Source organism: Corvus kubaryi, unplaced genomic scaffold (genome assembly GCF_017639235.1).
Source record: "Corvus kubaryi isolate FWS band 111438036 unplaced genomic scaffold, C.kubaryi_AGA036_p1.0 split3-131, whole genome shotgun sequence".
In the NCBI taxonomy this organism is placed as follows: Eukaryota; Metazoa; Chordata; class Aves; order Passeriformes; family Corvidae; genus Corvus; species Corvus kubaryi.
Window position 1 is genome coordinate 2,198,480 of NW_024582083.1, and position 20,959 is coordinate 2,219,438.

General features: G+C 39.9%; 1 protein-coding gene and 1 long non-coding RNA gene across 2 annotated transcripts in view; one reads left to right on the top strand and one right to left on the bottom strand.

Moving 5' to 3' along the window:
* LOC121658300 (histone PARylation factor 1) overlaps nt 1-15,560 on the bottom strand; it is a 24,715-nt gene extending 9,155 nt beyond the window's left edge. The window contains exon 1 of the mRNA XM_042015067.1: nt 15,483-15,560. Within this exon, the coding sequence (XP_041871001.1) occupies nt 15,483-15,533 (51 nt within the window). The 5' untranslated portion in view covers nt 15,534-15,560. The remainder of the gene's footprint in view (nt 1-15,482) is intronic.
* On the top strand, nt 3,945-14,557 carry LOC121658302. The gene is made up of 3 exons (XR_006013928.1): nt 3,945-4,118; nt 11,564-11,664; nt 11,784-14,557. It is a non-coding gene; the product is annotated as an uncharacterized LOC121658302 (long non-coding RNA).
* Nucleotides 15,561-20,959: the final 5,399 nt, after the last annotated feature.

Consider the following 20,959-nt stretch of genomic DNA (forward strand, 5'->3'; position numbering starts at 1 on the left):
CCCCGGCTGTGGCGACCCCCGGCTGTGGCGACCCCCGGCTGTGGCGATCCAAGGGAAGGAATGCGGTTCAGCCCGGATGGCGAATGCGGCTGGTGGTGGAGACAAGTCGGGAACTCACCGCCATGTTCCCTCAGCGGTAGATACACCGCATAGATACACTTTAGAGGCTGACTTTTTAAGATCCTGATTACCTATACATCGAAATTCCTGTAATGTGAGTTAGGGTGGTGTATTGGGATCAGACAGAGGAAGAGATGACCTGAAATGTAATCATCTCCTTCAGAGCTAAAGGCATAAGAGAGAGGAAGCAACTGAAGGTTTTCAGTACAAAGGAAAAAAAAAAAAAAAGCCCAAATCCCCTAATCTTCTGCTTTAGCATTTGACAACTGCCAGGAATATAAAAGCAGCATCACAGCTTCTGTTCCAATGAAAGAAGCGAGGCAGCCGTGTGTAACACGCCGCAAGTGGGACGCGTTCCTCAGTTTAGAGCAGCCCATAATCACATTATGCAACATCCGCTTACACTGCTCGAGTGCTTTGCGTCGGAGAGGGCCTGGAAACCAGCGGCGCAGGAGGCGGCAGGGGGAAGCTGGTTATATATAAACCTTCACTTTTTTTGTTTCAGTAAGCGAGACCGCAGTGGGTTTATTTAAAGAAACATTATGTAGTTAAGCTACAGGAATTAGTGAACTCACACTGCCTACCAGAAAGAAAGATGCACATATGGCGTAAGTAAATACCGTGACATCTTTTTATCCTGCAGTCCATTAAGCTTGTAAATACTTGCTTTGGCATAGACTGTTAGCTTAGATCTAGGATTAAACAGCAGTGTGTTTCAACCACCTGACACATATGACTCACACAAAAACTCGGTGGTGTTAAGTCAGGCTACAGCATTCACTATTAAGAGTTACACACAAGTCACAGGAAACTTGATCCCAACTGATGATAGCACTGCCTGTACATAAAACAGCAAGGTTTGCTATCATGTAGATGCAGAACAAAGTCTGCATCAAAGTCTCCTCTCTCTGATGGAAGAATTGTTGTTTAAATCAGCATACCTATTGTCTGCTTACCAAAATCCCACATACACATGGAAGGAATATTAAATTTCAAGTCCAAACCTTGTTTAAGGATTGGGTTACGTTTCATCACCTGAGGTTAAGCAGAAATGAGGCACAAAAGCTTACTAAGAAACCACAAACCTAATTTTCTTTCTCAAAAGTGTCAAGAGTACTGGCCTGAGGTTTCTTTGGGAAATGCTTTCTAATATTTGTCTCACTCATAATTTCTAGTACACAAAACCTTAGCCATAATGGAGGTTAGATGAAATGTCACCCAAGGAATGCCCCTTTCCTGAGTAGCTTTGTGAAAAGTATTCTCACAGACTTCAGAATAAAAGCATACCTCCTCCACCCCCATCCCAAGTATCTGTTATATACCTGAATTCCAGCCTCACCAAAGGCCCCAGTAGGTCCCATTTCAGTCTTAAAGCGGACAAATGCCAAGTTCTGTTGCCCACAACCATTTCAGGATAAGCTTTTTTCCTCTTGCAAGGATTAAATAACCTCACCTCCAAACCTATAGCTTTGCAGGCTTTTATGCCCTCATTTTCTCCTCTCAGTGCTTACTGAAAGGAAAGCTAATAATAATAATAATAAATAGATTATTGGTTAAGAGTACCAGTGTTTGGCCATATTTAAGATAAAATGTGATTTGAAAAATACTTCTGTGTGTGTTTGTATCTAGTGCAACTCAATCTTTTTATAAGTACCTTCCAAACAATTTTGGAATGAGTACCTCAAAAGACATAAGTAATGAAATGGCCGGTTACCTCATCCTGTCCTGTCAGGCTTGGAATATGAGGCAGGCAGCTCAGTTCCATTAAGATCATGATGGTGGTTGCGTTCAGAAAAGTACCTTTGCATGGCTGGATAGATAAAGGGAGTATTTTTGAGTTTAGGTGTATCTAGCCCCAGGTGGCAGCTGGTAAGGTCTTTTCAGAACAGCAGTTTTGAGCCTAAGTACACTCTTTAGATTCAATAAACCCTTTCAGTTTCTCTTCAGTTAAGTCTACCCTCATCAGTTCTTCTCTGAAGTGTGGAAATAGATTGTGGGGTGCCACTATAGAAGCCCTTAAACAAGTAACTCTAAGATACTGAATGATTATTCTGTGCACCATAGTAATTTTTTCCTCTCTGTGATCAAGTGGTAACTCCCTCCGTATGAGAAATATGAACAAATTATTTGGAGGAGGATACAAAGTCCTAGATTTGAAAAGCACATATAATTTGATATTGGTAGTCATTTCGTCATTCATTCTGTTAACAACCTGTAAGGCTGTAACAGGGAAGACTTTTTTACAAAGGATAAATTACTACAGCAGAATTCATAATATGATATTTTAAAGCCTTCCTTCAAGCTGGAAAATATAGCCTCCTGTGTGGCTACCACCAGACTTCTGAATCAGGATAAACTGAGATTATCTCAAGATAATTATCTGCAAAGTAGCTTTATCAAGCTCTCCAGTCATCAGTATGATTAGTCCCACTCTGAAGTGGGCCTAGTTTTTTTGTTTGGATTTTTTTGGTTTTGTTAATTCATAACTATGCAGGAACAGATTTTGTGAGAAACCACAGAACACAAGTATGTTGCCTTGAAACAAAGCTTTTCAGACCTGCTTTCTCAAAAGCTATTGTAGATACTTCCTGCATATACACACACATTTCCTGATACATTTTATTTGCCTCTTGAGGTTAGCAAGACTTCAGTGTCTTATAAGTTTTTTCCTCTTATATGTTCATTTCCGAGATTATTGCTTAATGTCCAAAGTTACCAAAGTATGCCCCATGCTATGCAAAAAAAAAAAAACAACAAACCAAAAAACCTCAATTCGGAATTTCAGAGTTTTATGGGTATTAATTATTGTGAAGAAAGCTTTCATGATTCAAAAGCCAGAGCAAAAACTTTATCAGCTAGTAGGTACTAGAAAGAAGGAACAAAGACTTGCAGGGTTGTTGAAATCAGATTTTTGCTTCCTCACTGCCATTCACTGGCTCTTTCATGCTCCCACCCCTTAAAAGGTGAAAATTTGCTCACCTGTGAAAAGCACCAGAAGTAAATCAAGCTACGCTGATCCAGATATTCTGTGCTGAGATGTTACAGACCGTTAAGGACAGGGATCTCAAAGATGAGATATCTATCTAGTCTAGACTGCATTAGCAAATTAGATGGGATACAATACATATGGTTTACAAGCTGTTTTTCCCTACCCTTCATCATATGCAGCTGAAAGGTAACTGTTTATGGCACTTCTTTTAGGTAGTTTCAAAGAGTACCTGGGCAGCAAGGGATAGGTGTGTTCAGTCTCATCAGTCACCACAACACATTGATAATTATACTCTGCAGTATAAATATAGGTGAATTCTAATTTCTGCTCAAGGATTAGTTTTTGCCAAATATGATACTGCATTTTTCTTGACACAAGAGGGAGCCATTTAAATTCTTCTTATTAAAAAAAGCAGTATAAGGAATGAAGACAAAATAAATACCTGAATACACAAGTGGTCACATTGATGTCCTTTCAGTGTAGGCATCTTATTTCTCAACCCTAGATAATTTTGTCTTATTCTATGTAATCACAGTGTATGTAGCATCTGTTGGATTTTTCCATGTGCAGCTATCACATTGGGGATGTGCTGAATGCAGTGTGGCACAAATGCAGTGAAATTACACGATTTTAAAATAGTTTTAACTCCACAGTTTATGTGACTGTTCTTTATGAATTGCTTTACAAAATTGCCAGCCTTGTTCTCAGGTTAAGCCTCACATAATCCTCAGATCACACAGAGCCTCTGTTGCTTGGGTTATTAGCTTCTGTATGGCAGCTCCACATTTTCAGGTTCAGTGAAGGACACATCCTCCCTTTCATAAAAATAGGATGAGCAGGAGCTGTGGACACTTTTCAAGGTCAAAGCTAAGACTTGTCTCCAGGAGGGTTGGGAGTGAGCAGTGCCGCAGCAAAGACACACAGTGCCTCTGCTGACTCATCACCTCACTGCTGCTTGTGCTGACAGGTTGTCCTGGATCCCTGCCAGCTCCCCTTGCAATTCTGCAAGGTAGGCTATATACACCAGGATAAATGAAAGAATACAGGGGCAGGGGGGTGGAAGGGGAAGTCATAACGAAGAAAATTGATCAGGATACTGCAGGACATGTAATTCCTGAGACATCCTAGAGGCTTCAGGATACTTTGTGTTGTGAGTGTTTAAGAAGGAATATAGGTGAAGATACACAGTAGTCTTTCTGTGAAGGACTCGAAGGTAGATAAATATTTTAGAAGATAAATTAATATTATTTAGGTATCAATTCAGTGAGCCTTGCAATAGCTGCTCTTGACAAGAGTTCAAACTGACAGCTTGATACTGCTGTAATCCAGCATTTGAACCACTATTTAGATCTGGCAGCTAGCAGTAACTATGATTTTATGGTGGTAGTAGTATTTTACTGCAAGCCAAACCCTTTCTTTCTGCTCTGATTTGAATATAGGGAAATTCTGATTGCATAAATTATGAGCGCTTGGAGCACAGAACATCTACACTATTCTGCATTTAAATTACTTGTTAGTCCTGTGGTTGTACAGAACTGCAATTTTATGTAGGACCATTTTCTGTAAGCACCAGTTAAGTTTTACAGATGGCCATAGACCTACTGTTATAAGTTGCCTGGTTTACTTGGAAGTACAGCCATGTATGTTTAAAGCACAGTGAGGCATAGTTCATCTGAATACATTATCCCAGGAAGTTAAGAGTTTTCCTGTAAGAATCTACTCCTATAAAAGGGCTGCTAATGTGAATATCTATCTGAAACAATGTTTTCCCAAGTGAAAGTAAACCACAGAGTTAGTAAGTCTAATCCAGTTTTATTTCTGGTCAGCTATTGAAGCCAGGATAGATTGAACCAGGCAATCTAGGTACTATATTTTTTGGGGTTATGTTTTTTTGTCCTATGTAGGTATTCTGGTTCTCTTAATCTATAATTTTCACTTTAAACACTTGTCTGCATATGTACAAAACACTGCATACAGGTAAGGAGGAAAAAAAAGTGTCAAGTTGGTGCCACTGGAGGCAATAAATGAAAAAGGAAAAATTTTGATCTGATACATAAAAATAAAAGTAGTCTAACAGCAAGTAATTTTAAATCAATGACTACTTTGTAGATATCCCTTGTGAAGTTTCACATTTCTGATATGCAAGAGGAATCACTTGATAACCATGTTTACCAGTGGGACAAACCCTGCATACATTGCTTTACCATTAGTAACTTCTAAAACTGGCATGTCTTTCATATTGTGTTAGTATACACTACCTCCCAGTCTTTACTACCTCAGGACCCTGTTTTCATGGGACAATTTCCTCACATTGAGAGCAATTCACATAGTGCTGTAACTGGATATTAGGGTGACAGTCAATACAAATAATGAAATAATACGCATCCACTAAGTTTTGGCTGATGATATTAACATTTTATCTAGTACGTATACTTTGGCTTCCTCCCCCAACAAATAATGTGATGAGGAGGTAGAAAATTGTGGCTGTGAGTCACTTCGGCTTAGGCTAGAGTGAGTCAGGAACTCAGCAGCTGAGTTGGGAGAATTGATCATATTCCTATTATCTGAGAGACACAGAGAATTGCTGCCTGTAACTGACAGGCAAGATTCTTCAGGGGCAGGGTAAATCCAGTTTTGTGTTTTAGTATCCTGAGGGGCAATAGTCTAGATTTTCCAATAAACCATTTACAAATCATAAATTTTGTAGCCATTATTACTGTGAGAATCCCTAAACTTGAGGATTGAGTATATGGTTTAGGGTGAACAATGCAATTATATTTAGCAACTTCTGTAAGAAGCCTTTCTTCCTGCATTTTTCTGGCCAGCCTGGCAACCACAAAACATTAAAAGGAACAAAAACTGGGTTTGACATATGTCTTAGAGGCGGTACTAAAGTATAACATCAACTCTGGACCTGTGTTCATATTTAAAGTTCTTCCCTCAGACCTGTTCAGATGTTTCCACTCCATATGGCTTCTAGTGTAGCAGTACAGTAAACTTCTGCTAGCTAGTAACACAAAATACCGCATATTCTCACTGTGCCATTCCCAGCTAACAGCTTCAGTGCCTAGAGCTGTGTAGCATTAGCACAGTCTGTTCCCAAATAAGTTACTCTTTCTGTCTATAAGCATGACTAATTAATTCAGGTGCAGCACTGAGCTGCCACAGCTCTACTCTTTCCCATCTGGGACCAGTCAGCTGTGATGCTCACCTGGAATTGCTATGCTGTGCCATTGCACAACATAGGGAGCACTGAGAAAACATCCTACTCTCTTTTCTGTGATCCCATTCACCTTTCATCTGCCTTGTTACTATAAGCTACCATAAACAAGTGCCTCAGCAGGGAAATCTATCTAAAGCCCTCACCCATGGTTATAGCATATGCAAAGACAATTGCTCTGTCTAAGGCAGGCTTATGCCCAGTGTTGGGAAAAAAAAACCCTTCTCTCGTTGGGATGGTGGTGGCAGAGGGCAGAGCCTGGCATTTCCCCTTGATGCTGTAGTCTTGGGCTTTCAGCTCCTTTCGCAGAGCTGAATCTGCCCTTAGTGCAGTAACCCAATTAGGACAGACTCTGCTGGGAAGCTGCAAATACAGTATGTCCGAAAGATATTTTGCACCACAGGAAGATTCTGACATGCTTCCTTATCTTGAAGGAGCCTACTTAATAGCCCCAAAAGGTAATGAATACTTCTTCCACAGTAGGATTTCTTCTTGAGCATCATCACTGTTCCCTGTTGAGATTTTGTAAATTTAAGCTTCGTCTCTGTTGAGATATGCTACATTTCACAAGCCACAAATGCTCACAGCTCTTAGGGATTAGGGATATTCTTGAGTATAATGAAACTGCATTTGATCACCTACTTATAGTAGTCTGACAGTTTTGTATGCCACTAACTTAGTTACCAGCTGTCCTGGGTTGCAGTGTATTCTATTACCATCCTCATGAGCTGTTGAAATCAGGTGGGGCAGTGTTTCCTTGCCTCCTCCCCCCAGACTATCTTTCTGTTAATTGCCCATCACTGTCCTGCCGCCTGACTCAGAGATAACTCCCTCCGGACTATCTTCTGTTAATGAGCCTAATCAACACTCTGCCTCATGACTCGTTACCCCATTGTGAGATGCTCCACCCAGAGGGAGGAACCAAGCATCCCATCGTGGATATAAGCTGAGGCTGAACACCAGAGACACCGCTTCCCACTGGATTTCCAGAGGACAGGAGCTACACAGCCACCATTGGACTTCCTGAGGAAGAGCAGACTCTTTTACTACAGGATCACTGCTTCAGAGGACTGCAGCCACCATTCTACCAGACTGCTACCACCACGCTGCCTAACAGGGTGTCAGGTTGTACCTTGACTCTGTCAGTTTGACAGTGTTTTCTTTTACCTTTTTTTTTCCCCTTTTCTTTAATTTCCATTAAATTGTTATTCTGACTTGGTGCCTCCCACTGGTTTGTTTTCAAACTAGTACACCAGCACAATCCAAGCTTTAAGCACTTTTTTTCCCTATAATATCCTGACAAAAATACACAGGTATTGGCTCTGTCTTGCGAGCTAATATGGTTCCCCTCCTAGGGACTCCTCAGGTAACAGTTAGTAGTATTGGCTAGCCAAAATGGCTTAAAAAAAAAAATACCACATACCTCCTTCAAAGAAAAATCCATAACACCCCAAAACAAGAAAAAGTCTTAAAAAAATGTCCCCTGCTAATAACAAAAAAATTCCAAAAAGAGTACCACTCAAAAAGCCAAAGTTATCAAGGGTCTCAAGCAGAACTATGCAGATGCAAGTCTCCACATCCAGAGAAGTCAGTTTTCCAATTTAGAGACCAACAACTGTCTTAAGTTTATCAACTACACCTTTTACAACAAACATCAGAAGAATATTCATATTGAATTGGTGAAAAATTATAGGACAGTGTCTCTCTTCATCTCTTTTGCATGTTATTCTGTATTTACACAAGAAAACAATTTGATAGTTATTTGTTCTATTTAAAAATATATTCTAAGCTTAGGAACACTGCATACAAGATGCTTTAGAGCACAAATAATTTAGTGTTATGTTTAGAGCCAAATTGTTTCGGTTCAACAGAGTAACCCAGATCTTGCCAGTCAGCTCCCTCACATTTGACTTTTTTTTTTTTTACATACTTCCTAGTACTTGATCTCAAGACAACTTAGCTAATACCTCTGCTAATCAGCACTTGTTGCTTTCTCAGCAAAAAGATAAGTACACCAGCTATTGTAAGAAAAGCTCCTTATTTTTCTACTTTTCTCAGAGCAAAAGGGAATAACACCCTCTTATTAAATTACACATGGCAGTAGATTAAGAAAACAAACAACTCTCAATGAAAATTCTTACCATTGCAGGTCACAAAAAAAACCCCAAACCAACAAATAACAGAAACCAAAGTAGAACAAAAAGCTGTATACTTTCTTCCTAGGAGGCTTGTTCTCTTATATAGTGTGCTCTTACCAAGGTGTCAGCATTGGCTGATGGGTTGCAGGGTCTCAGCTGTACCTGCTTCCTGGCCATTTAACCCCTATCTTTCTGGTCCCAGTTTTCAACAGATCTAAATGCAAAAAAATGCTAAAGGTTTTGGATTGATTAGTAGAACGTAAGTGAAAGTACTTGTAGTACCCCACAAAACACAATATAGCTCAACATAACTGCTTTTCTCCTGCATAATTTCTTATTTTTCCCTTAATTGTTCCATTTTCTTTTTTTACTTATCTGCTCTTCTGTTTCTTGGCTGTCAGAAGAGATAACAGGTGTAAAATTTCGTCTGAAAAAGAAAAGGAGGAAGCTAGGCAGGGACCTCATCACAGAAAATGCACTCATTTATATGGCAGTTACAACTCTTTGTTTTGTTACAATGACAAGGCTGGCTTAAAAGAATAGCAAAGCTTCTTATATTGATTCTATCAGTCAAATAATTCTGTGTAACTAGAGGGAGTTAATCAAGGAAAAGGGGAGGAATGAAGAGTAGCAGATGGGATGGATGTTCCAAGAAGGATTTGTGGAAACTCTTATTGAATTACTGCTAATTGTGCTTTCACTATAATTGGACCATGATTCTTTAATAGTAAAGAAAAAGATCTTGGATATTACTAAAATATTCTAAACCCCACTCCTTTTTAATGCAAACTTTTTGAAGTCTCAGTGTCTTCAGAGTGTCACCTACCCACTTAAACACCTAAATACATCACTTAACCACTGCTGATTTTTTCAAATTGGAATCTATTAGGTGCTCGGTTTCTGCTGTCAGTTGTGTATGTTCAAGTCTACACAATGTCGTAAGACTTCCCAGAAAAATGCATTGAATTACAATAGTTAATTCTAACATATTTTAAGATGTTGTATTGTATAGTTTACTGTATGTGGGTGTTGTTATCAGTAATTATTTTATTTGTCTCAGAAAGAATGTAGGCACCTGTACTTTTAGAAGGTTCTGGCAAGACCCATTGTTCAGTTGTGCAAAGTCCTGTGGCTTTCAGCTGACATGCAGGCATTAAGCCATTAAATGAAATAGTTTAAAATCTTTGTCAAACATCTTGGTTATATGAAATTGTGGAATAACCGCTCAGAAACCTTGTAGAAAAGCATTTGCTATCTGTGTCTTCTTAAAGAAAAGGTCAACAGTATTTTTTTCATAGAATCACAGAAGGGTTTGCGTTGGAAGGATGTTCAAGATCACCTAGTTCCAGGCCCCCTGCCATGGGCAGGGACACCTTCCACAAGGCCAGGTGACTCAAAACCCATCCAACCTGGCCTTGAACACTTCGAGGCATGGGGCATCCACAGCATTTCTAGGCAGCCTGTGCTAGTGATCATCACACTCACAGTAAAGAATTTCTTCCTAATACCAAATGTAAACCTACCTTCTGTCAATTTGAAGTCATTCCCCCTTGTCCTGTCACAGCATGGCCTTGTAAAAGGTCCCACTCTGTCTCTCTTTTAGGCCCCTTTTAGGTACTAGAAGGCTGTTCTAAGGCCTCCCTGGAGCCTTCTGTTTTCTAACCCGAACAACCCCAACTCTCTCAGCCTGTTTTCATTGGAAAGGCACTCCAGCCCTCTGATCATCTTCATGGACTTCCTCTGGACTTGCTCCAACAGATCCATGACCTTCTTATATTGAGGACCCCAGAGCTGGATGCAGCAGTCCAGATGGCATTTCAGAAGAACAAAACAGGGGCAGAACCTCCCTTGACCTGCTGGCCATTCTGCTTTTGATGAAGCCCATGATGTGATTGGCTTTCGGGGCTGCAAGCACGTGTTACAAGGTCATGTCAAGCTCCTAATTCACAAATGCTCCCAAGCCCTTTTCCTCAGGGCTGCTGTCAATCTGTTCTTACCCAGCCTGTACTTGTGCTTTGAATTGCCCCAACCCAGGTGCAGGATCTTGCAGCTGGCCCTGTTGAACTTCATGGGGCTCTCACAGGCCCAACTTTCAAACCTGTCCAAGGTCCTTCTGGATGCCATCCCTTCCCTCCAGCATGTCAACTGCAGCACACAGCTTGGTGTCACAAGCAAATTTGCTGAGGATGCGCTTAATAGAGCATCCCATAGATCAGGCAGGGGATCTAATGCAAAGCAGGTCCCATGCTCAGTCAGTTATGTGAGAGGTGACCATCTGCTAGAGTCATAAGAAAATGATATAAAATTTGATTTATACTTTGTAACAAGCTATCGTTTAACTTCGCCATTGTCTTCTCTCATAATCACCGTTAATATATTAGCTTTGCTTTGTGATGTGATTAATATATTTTTCCTCCTTTTCAACCCCCCCCACCCTAAGGTATATCTTTGCAACATTTAAGTTAACATTCTGTGTAAATAGTTTTTGATTTTTCTTCATTTTTCAGGGAAAAATATTTAAAAATCCAGAATAAATCAAATGAGCCAGCAGAAACATAATTTGAAGAAGGCAGGATTATTACACAGTTATTATGGTGTGTACATACACCTGGAAACAGTTATAAAACACAAAGGACTATTGTCATCATCCTACAGCTGATGGCACACTCGTCAACTTAGTATAATCTGATATTGGTAACCAACCAAGTGTTTTTTGTAGTATGAAGCAAAACCCAAGATGTCAACAAAATGGAGAGTTTTGTTGTGAGAGACATTAAGAATTGAAATAATTTAAAAAAAAAATCTCTATTTTTTTTTCTTTAAAATGAGGCAAGGTGATTTAACCACATGGCTACTAATGGTAACGGGAGGCAAGCCGTTAAATTTCTATAAACAGAAAGGGCATGAACCTCTTACAGTTTCATCTGTTCTAAAGCAAATGAAATACTTTATGATATGGCTGCATTGCTGACTAATAATAGTACTTACCAGCAATTCTTAAATCAGTCTATAATCACAAGATTAATTAGAATCATAATTTTGTTCTTCATTAGTTAAGTAATTTGTAGCTAATTGCTAACTCCTTGCATTTCTCAGAAATCCTTCTCCAGGATGGTGTTTTCTTTCTGCCTGTATGATATTGCCTCTAGAGGGATGCAGCACAGCTGTTGAGTGAGTCCACGTGCTTTTTCAAAAAAGTAGGTAAATTACATTGTATCTGGCACTTCTTATGTACATGTAGTTGGTGCATGTGATCTTATTTCCATCTGATTCATTTATTTCTATGTGATTCATTTATTTCCTCTCTTCTATTCAGTCCTGACAACATCTTTGGATTTCACTGAATTGTTCCACAAGTGAAAAGTGGATTTCACTTTGTAGGAGCCTTAATCCAGTGGAGAATACAACATGTGGCTAAAGAAGTTGGGAATCCCTTGTGAGTATCCTTCAGAATAGATAGAATAAGATGGAAAGTTCATTGCATCTCGTTTTGAACCAAAATGTGTCCTATCACTTTAAATGAATGGCTTTACTTGGTGGCCATTGTGACCAAAGAAAGTTGTCGTGGAAACCTTGATAGGATAATAACTACCTGGACAGAGCTATAAGGCCCCAGAGACTGTGTAATCAGGTGGCCATTTATTCTGGAAGATACGTATTTCTGTCTAGTAAAGGAGAATGGAATCAGTTGGTTAAAATGAATCTGCTGTAGTAGGATCCAGTAATGAGATACAAACATTTTTTCTTGTCTATAAAAGACAATTACTGCATGGCACTTTGATTTATTCACTGGTAAAAATATTCTAAAGCTGTTTAGAGGAGCCCAAGTGTGGATGCTAAAGAAGGTTTTATTCCGGAAGTTAATTTTGCTCAAAGATCTCCTCCCTTCCACATTGTCTGTGCTCGTAATTACCATGATTGTGTTCTTTCCTGTTAGGCTGGATATCTCTGTACTGCACTGCATTACACAGTGTACACATAACCAAAGTGCCAATTACACCACTTGAGATAAATATTATCCTGTACAAAAAGAATGTGCTTAATTGGTCTTGTTTAATTTGAGCATTTCACAGTGTAAGTGCAAAGGGCTAAAATAATCACACAATTGTAGTTGAAAATGTTTAAAAAGTACTTGAAGTACTTTTGTGAAACAGATGATAGGGAAGCTTATCCAGTCCTCTGAGTCATACTACTCTGGTTATCCAGGAATCCAGAATTCAAGCTGAATGTGGATACTTCCATATAGTTTTTTGAGCAGTTTCCTGAATTTGTCACATTTTTATGTAGTTACCACAAGAGAAGGAAGATGGGAACTAAAAAAAGGCATGTTTTTTTTTCAAACTGAGTACTAGGAGTCTGAATCTTTCCAGGATCATGGTTTGCCCTTTAAAGTTATATAAGATAACCATTCAGATGCATCCACTTATTTACACTGGCATCATGTTGGAGACAGTTGTGTCTTAGATTGTAGACATCCCTTGTAGGATGGTTAAAAATAAAATTGCAATTCAAACTGTCTCCCTCTGAGTTTCATAACTGTCATGAAAGCAATCTGTTCACACAGTACTGCTATACAGCAGGACTGGATGCAGTCAGGATGTGAATAAGGGTGCTATTGAACAGCACAACACACCCTCTGTAATGTGACATGGAGAGCACATCAATCTGTGCAGAGCAAATAGGGTCGAGCAGGAACTGTAGCTCCTTTATGTGCCCCCTGGTAAATATGTCCTTCCTCTGAAAGCAAAAATGCTAAAAATATAGGTATATAGGGCTTCCAAAAGAATGGACTTTGCTATTTGGTCTTCAAAGCTAACGCTTATCCAATTTTGGTCAAATATCTGCATGCATGAGGCAAATCAGTGGATCCAGTCAAGTGGTTCGTACTCTGTAAGAATCCCTAAATAATATTCCTTTGAGCAGATATTTACTCAATGGAAAAAAAAACATGTATGAACAGAAAATAATTGAGTGGAGGATCATTTTTGCACAGGTGCTGCAGAAGAGTGAGGAGAGAGTCTGCGTTTTCTTCCCCAAGTAATTTTTCTGCAGAGTAACAGATTCGTGAAACAACCTGTGTGATGGTTGAGTGTAAGGTAACTCCACAACCACAAACGTAGCCAAGTTGTTCCTTTTTTGAGAACATTGGGCTGTGTACAGATGTGTTTGTCTCTCTGAAGAGAACAAGTAGTCTAACAGGGTCTGTTAAAAGCATCTGTAAGACCCCTAGATATTTACATAATCAAATGAAAATCTAAATCTTGACTTCGCCTACAAATGGATTGGATTCCTGCTGTTTGGCCTTAACTCAGGATCAATTTAGAGTCTGGTTTTTGCTATCCTTACTCAAATACATGCCCCTTGGAGGACAAACCAGTTAGAGTTTGTGAGGTCGTGTCTTCTTACTCTCATCAGAGCCTTAAAAATAGCAGTACAATACAGTATTTAGTCCTGCACATGAAAGGTTTAGGTGTTAGAATGGATGATTGTTTCATGTTACAAACCTGTTAAAGACCGCTTTGTTATCTGAATGAGCTAAAACCAGGTATGTCTGCTATATAAATTGTGGTAATAGCCCAGCCATGAAGTAAATGTCCCCCAAGACAGATCCAGCCACTGAATGATTCTAACTGCAGCATAATTCACTAATGTGAACAGGATAGCAGTTCACAGTCATATAATGACTGAATCATTACTGTGGAAACGTATATTGCTATTTCTACCACAAATCCTGCACTGGTTTGCATGTCTTAAGGAGACTCTGTTCTTTTGGAATGTTTTCTATCTGTATTCAGTGTTGTATTTTTAACCTTCAACAATTTAAAAAAAAAAACCAAAAAGGATATCCTTATGATTTGTTTTCCAAAAAAGCATGGTGTACAATGTTGGCTTGAGACAATTTCATATCTAATTATGAACTGGGAAATAATTATAATTTTTCTAAGTGTTGGGAGAGAATGAAGAAAACATGTAGTTTGAGTTTACATTTTAAGCATTGCAGTTGTGACACTACTGCATAAACCGGGTCAAGATGATTTGGGTGATAAGAAGGAACTGCTTAAAATGTTTTTCACAGTGGTAAGTCCTAGACTGTAGCCTGTCAGTTTATTGCAGGAAATCAGTTGCTGTCCTATAGAAATCAGGATTTTATATTACCTGTGTTATCTTTACAGTGTATTCAAGAAAAACTTGTGATGGGCTGGGAATGGAAAATAATTCTCATAATTGATTGTCTATTTGTCCAAAAGATTTATGTATTCGTGTCTTCCATCTGTATTTGTGTAGAGAAAATCTCTTTTGTTTACTTGTGTCTTGCAAAACTTGATTGTGTTTGTAAAAATTCACATGCTTTCTTCTGGCATGTCATAACTGAATAGAATTTGCATAAATTCAAATTTTACTCCGTCTCTCCAACACTTTCTAATTCCCTTAGTTTCTGGTCACCGTTACTCTAGGAAGCGATGTTCTGTTGGCTGATGGAGTTAGATACAGGAATGAGGAAGCATTGCAGGGGTATTCTGTGAGAGTTCATGCTGAAAAAACACGTCTCAAGAAGTGCAACAGCTTACTTCATATTTGTTAAATTCTCTATCAATAGGAAAGCTGTGACTTTGTTCAGTTTTAAAATGTGATATGTTGTCATATTTGAAACATGATATTCATCTCACAGGGGCTAGCTTTTGCTAAATTAAATTCATACTACTAGAAGTGCTCTGAATTATGATGTACAGTTGAAAGATCCTGTCACTGTCAATATCTGAAAAAAGCTGAGCTTTCTGCAGCAGTAACTTTATGGTGGTCCCCGAATTCAGTATTGCCAATGGAAATTGCTAGCAATGTAGCCTTAGGCTTTGACACTTTGGTATTCTGAGATGGATATTCTGAGCTTTAGTCAATGTCTAAGGAATTGATGAGTAGTCATAAATTATTAAGCTAAATACTTCCGCAAAAGCAGAGTAGTGGGAGAAAATAGATGCTTCTATTGCTGCTTTTACTATTCTGTGCTAGTCCTTACCACTTCTGAATTGTAGAAATAAATGTTGACTCCAGTCCTAGTAAAAATCATCTTGCTTGGTTGTCTTGTATGCCAGCAGTCAGATCCTCTTCCCATGGACTGCACTGTTGCAACACACCTGGTGCATACCAGCTGGGAAATAAATGTTATGCAAGGTTAAAAGTCTGGTGAAAATATGTGTTGTTACAATAAGAATAGGTAAAATTGCACATCATTTATTCTGGAGCTTCTTATCTTCCTATTTTCCTTTCAATCCCTTTTGTACTTGATTACATTTACAGTGTCAATATCCACATGACAATGTCCCTTTCTGTCTGCAAACCAGATTCTGTGGCTACCAGCATATGAAATAAATTATTTGATTAGTCCAAGTGCCTTTCGATCCCTGATATGAATGGCCTTTGCCCATTTATATTTGGTCATCTGAAAGCAGCCTATGAAATTATGTCTTTCGGAATCTGTTAGTAACATACTGTTGCCACTCTCAGTATTCCTTTCTGCTATGATGGCTCACAGTGCAACTGGCATTTCATAGGTACTTGGTTTCTTAACCTGAATCCTAGGTCTCAGCAACTCCGTCTATACCAATGAATTGCTTTTTTTAGACTCTCACAGTATTAGTAGCTCTTAGAACCCACCAGTTCTAGATATTTGGGTTATTGGTATGTCTTGGTGTCGCGGGTTCGGTTTGTAACCGGGCGGAAACACCAATTTAGTGTAGTGGTTTGGTCCAAAATACTCATTACTGTTTATCTGCTGTGAGATAAGAATTAGGAGAAATGCAAAACAGGCACCAAACTTGAAAGAATATAAAGAAGTTTATTAACAGACCTAAAAGAAGAAAAAAAATGATACCACCTTCAGAACTCTCCTCCTCCCCCCACCTTCCTCCCTTCTCCCACTGACAATGTGAAAAGACAACCCTTAAGATGTTCAGTCTGTTTACCACTTCCATAATAACCTTGTTCAGTCCATTTAGAAAGAGAAGTCTCTTCTTGCTCATGCTATGAAAACATTATCACAACGAGACAGCCGCCCACTTCCAAATATTGTTCAGTCCATTTAGGAAGAGGAGTCTCTCTGCCTGCGTGTGAGTCCTTTCCCCCGACTTGCAGCTTTTCCCGCAACTGCTTTCGAGGGTCCACTCTTGAAGTTTTTTGGGGTACAATTTTAAGGTTGAGCCGTTCAGAAACAAAAACAGAGGCCCTTCTCCTTCCCTGGGAGCAAAGGGTCTTCATCATCTTCATCTTTAGGACTATCTCTGGGAGCATCTCTACGGACTGAGGTTTTCTCCTTTCCCGTTCGGAGCAAAAGTCCTCATCTGGTTCATCTCTCCCTGTCCAAACTTCTCATGAAATTACAGCTGCGTCAGCATCTGCCTATCTCAGCGCAGGTGCTTTTGCTCACGAATTGAACACTCCACCCCCCATATCTTCATGAAATTACAACAGGATACTCTGATATATCATAGCTTCACAACAGAATTTCAGCTTTAAGCATCTCCTCTCTCTCTTCCCTCAGGTTTTCAGCTCTTCACAGCAATAAAAGGGTTACTCTCACCTCGGCCTTGCAGCTTTGCAGCTGGAATGTTGAATTTTTCTCATTGCAGTGGAGAGGGGGGGAGAGCCGAGCTGCTCCGGCTGCCCACGGCAAGGCAGTGGGGGGGGTTCCACGCCTGGAACAGGTCCATGGCTTCAGGATGGCCGTGGCCCGGCCCGGCCTGGCCCAAGCAGGGCCTGGCCGGGCCCGCTGGCCCCCACTCGGGGCCTGCAGCCACCTGTCCCAGCGCCGGAAACGAGAGAGAGCTTGGAGGGGGAGTTTGCCTATTCTTAAATGTGGATCACAGAGGTGATCACAACTTTAAGTGGCTTAGAGAATTGTCCATATTCAAACTGGCCAGCTGATAGGTTCTATCAGTTCCCAGAGGAAACTGTAAGCACCCCTTAGCAAGGACGTCCCTTCCGGGACTATGCTTGCTAACCTATGACACTTGGGAAGTGATACTTTTCAGTCTTGTGTGCTTATCATCTTTTTACTGTGACAAAAAAATGTATGTGTTCCTTTTATATAGCAATACTAAGGCAGTGATGAGAAAGTTCTCTGAATTCACTTCCACAACACATCAATAAAATTATTTCAGCATTACCTTGTATTATCACTGTACATTGTATCGTTATATCAATTATCATTCTACATTTGCTCTGGCCAGAGAAACAATATATTAATCATATATATACATATATATATATATATGACAGAAATTTTATATTTCTGAGTGAGAAGTAGCAGTATAGTAATGCACAATTTGCAAACATTGATTCTACTCATTTTCCCATGATTAGGAAATTGTCCCTAAATTGGAAGGCCAGGTTAAGCACATTTAGGTTTCTGGTGCCAAGAGAGAGGAGTATTCTGTTATTGTCCTCCAGACCATTCCTGTAAATGTCTTCCTCCTTGGAAACAATACACACAAATGAGTAATGCTTATGCTGGTGTGGACCCAGGCACATGCACTTGTACCCGGGGAATAACAGATGCTCTCAGATTGCATGCTAGAGGCAGAACCACAAAGGCCAGAACAGATTTAGATTAATAAAAAATGTATTCTGTGTCTGTAACAGATTATCTGTAAGAAAGCATGTTCCTCAAATAGCTGATTTTTCTTTTTTCATACTAAAAAGTTAAACGGAAATAATTTTATTTTTAAAGAATATTCTGGCAACACGTGAAAATTAGACAAATTCCATTTGCCTTTTCATTCCCTTTTTCCTGATGTTAAAAAGGCTGGTTTGTTTTCATCTGTAAAGATTGTAAAGGGTGCTGGTGAAACCTTGAAAATGACCTTTGAATTTACAGAGACAATTTAATTTTATTGTCATTATGAATTGTTACCGTTGGGATGGCATTTTTTATGTCACCTAAATTTCTGTGCAGTGAACTAAGTGCAGGGCTAGAAAGATTTTGCCTTCACACAAAGCTTACTTATTTATTTCAAAGTGTTCCTGTAATTTTGTTTTGTGTCACCAAGCTATAGAAAGTGGTAATTGATGAAATGTATGCGTGTTCATTCAATAACGTGATTTGAAATATACTGAGCCTTTTGGGTGGGGGAAGAAACAAGTGTTAAATGTCAATAGCGAGAGGTTGAACAAGGAGCTTTTGCCCCTTTACCTCCCTTAGTTGACCAGCCAAGTGAAGTTGTAGGAGCAACACAGGTCTTTCTTTCATGGCTACACCAACTGTGATGCCAAGCAAAGTCCATAATCTCTCCTGTAAGGCAGAGCGTATACATATGTATGGATTAATTGTTGAATAGTCAAAGGAAAATAGGAGGGGGACAGAAACGATCTCTGTGTCACTAGGTTTAGCCTCCAGCTGTTTACAGAAATCATGTCATAGAACATATTAGAGTCCCTTTCATGGACATCTTAAGATGCATTTTGAAGTGAGTGATATTTCTAGTGTTCACTACTTTTGATGGAAGGCTCTTGCAAAAATGCATTTTACTGATTAAACCGGGAGCCTCTTCCTGATTCTGGCCTAAGTATTTGTGTCCATTATGAATCCATTTGTCCTTTTGCCAGTATTCTTTAGCCTAGATTGATCTCTCCTTGCTGGTGTTCTGCTATCTGATGTTGTGGTGGGTTGACTCTGACTGGATGCCGGGTGCCTGCCAAAGTGCTCTATCACTCCCCTCATCAGCTGGACAGGGCAAGAAAAACGAAAAGCTCATGGGTCAAGATAAGAGCAGGGAGAGATCAGTCACCAATTAATGCCAAAGACAGAACAGACTTGACTTGGGGAAATTAATTTATTACCAAACAAATCAGAGTAGAATAATGAGAAATCTTACTAAATCTTAAAACACCTCTCCCGAACTCCTTCTATCTTCTCAGGCTCAGCTTCACTCCCCATTTTCTTTACCTCTCTCCCCAAAAGAGTGCAGGGGAACAAGGAATGGGGGATGTGGTTACTCCTCACATTCTTTGCCTCCTCTGGTGTGAGATCCCTCCTAGGAGAAAGCCCTCCCCAATCATCTCTAATGTGAGCTCTTTCCATGGACTGCAGTTCATGAACTTCTCCAACATGAATCCCTTCCACAGGGTGCAGTCCTCCAGGAACAGAATGCTCCAGCATGCATCCCCTACGGGGTCACAAGTCCTCCCAGCAAAACTGCTTCAGTGTGGCCTTCTCTCTCCACGGGTCCACAGATCCTGACAGAAGCCCGCTTCCCAAGGGGCCACAGCCTCCTTTGGGCGTCCCCTTGCTCTGATGTGGGGTTTTCTTGGTCTTGCAAGTGGATCTTTGCTCAGCCATGGACCTCCATGGGTTTTAGGGGCCCAGCTGCCTCACCATGCTCTTCATTACCGTGCACCTCATCATTCATGTGGTTGCAGAGGAACCTCAGCTCTGGCACCTGGAGCATCTCCACTCCCTCCTTCTCCACTGAATTTGGTGTCTGCAGAGCTGTTTCTCTCTCTGGCTGCTGTTTTTCTGCAGATTTGTTTTCTTCCCTTCTTAAATCTGTTATCCCAGATGTGCAACAACCATTGCTGATGGGCTCGGCCTTGGCCAGTGGCATGTCTGTCTTGGAGCTGGCTGGTCTTGGCTCTGTTGGACATGAAGGAAACTTCTAGCAGTTTCTCACAGAAACCACCCCTGTAGCCCTCCCACTATCAAAATCTTGCCATGCAATCCCAACGCATACATGGTATCATAACTGACTTAATTTTATCTTTCCCAGTTTAAGTGTGCCAGTCTCTCTAAGTCTTCCCTCAGAAGACAGAGAATTTGTCTATTCCTTTGATTTTCGTTGAAGAATTCTCTGCACCTGATTCAGTTTGTATCTTTTTTAACATAGATGTTTGGAAGTATGGACTGCATTTGTGCTGCAACACCAGTAGTGCTTTATAAAATAGCATTTGTACTTTTCTTTTCTGGAAATAGTTTTCCTGATGCATCATATGATTTCAGTTGTCTTTTTCAAAGCTGTATCAAATGGGTGTCTTGGGCATCCTATGATGGCCATCTTTTTTCTATAGTGCCTCCAGTTCTCTATATTTCATAGCAGCCCTCAAGTGCGTAACACTGTATTTTGCAGTATTAAAATTTAATTGAGTTTCTGTTACTTCAGTCCTCAAGGTCGTAGAGCTCTTTGTGTATGATGTTCTGGTCCTCAGCCAAGACTGTTGCTGCTTCACAATTTTACATCAGCAAACAGTAATTTATACATGTATTTTTTGTGTCCAGGTCATCAGTGAAAATATTAAGAAAAGACTTATCCTCAAATGGATCCTTGAAGGTCTCCTTTAAGACTTGCCCCTCAAATGACTAGTTCTACTTTCAGTACATACCACTAATGTTCTGTTGAGCCTGTTTCTTAACTACCTTGCGTTTCTTGTGCTCATTTCCTTCATCATGTCCAAGTAATATTCCATGCAGAGCAAGTCAGTGCTGAAAGTAATTGTGTTCCTTGG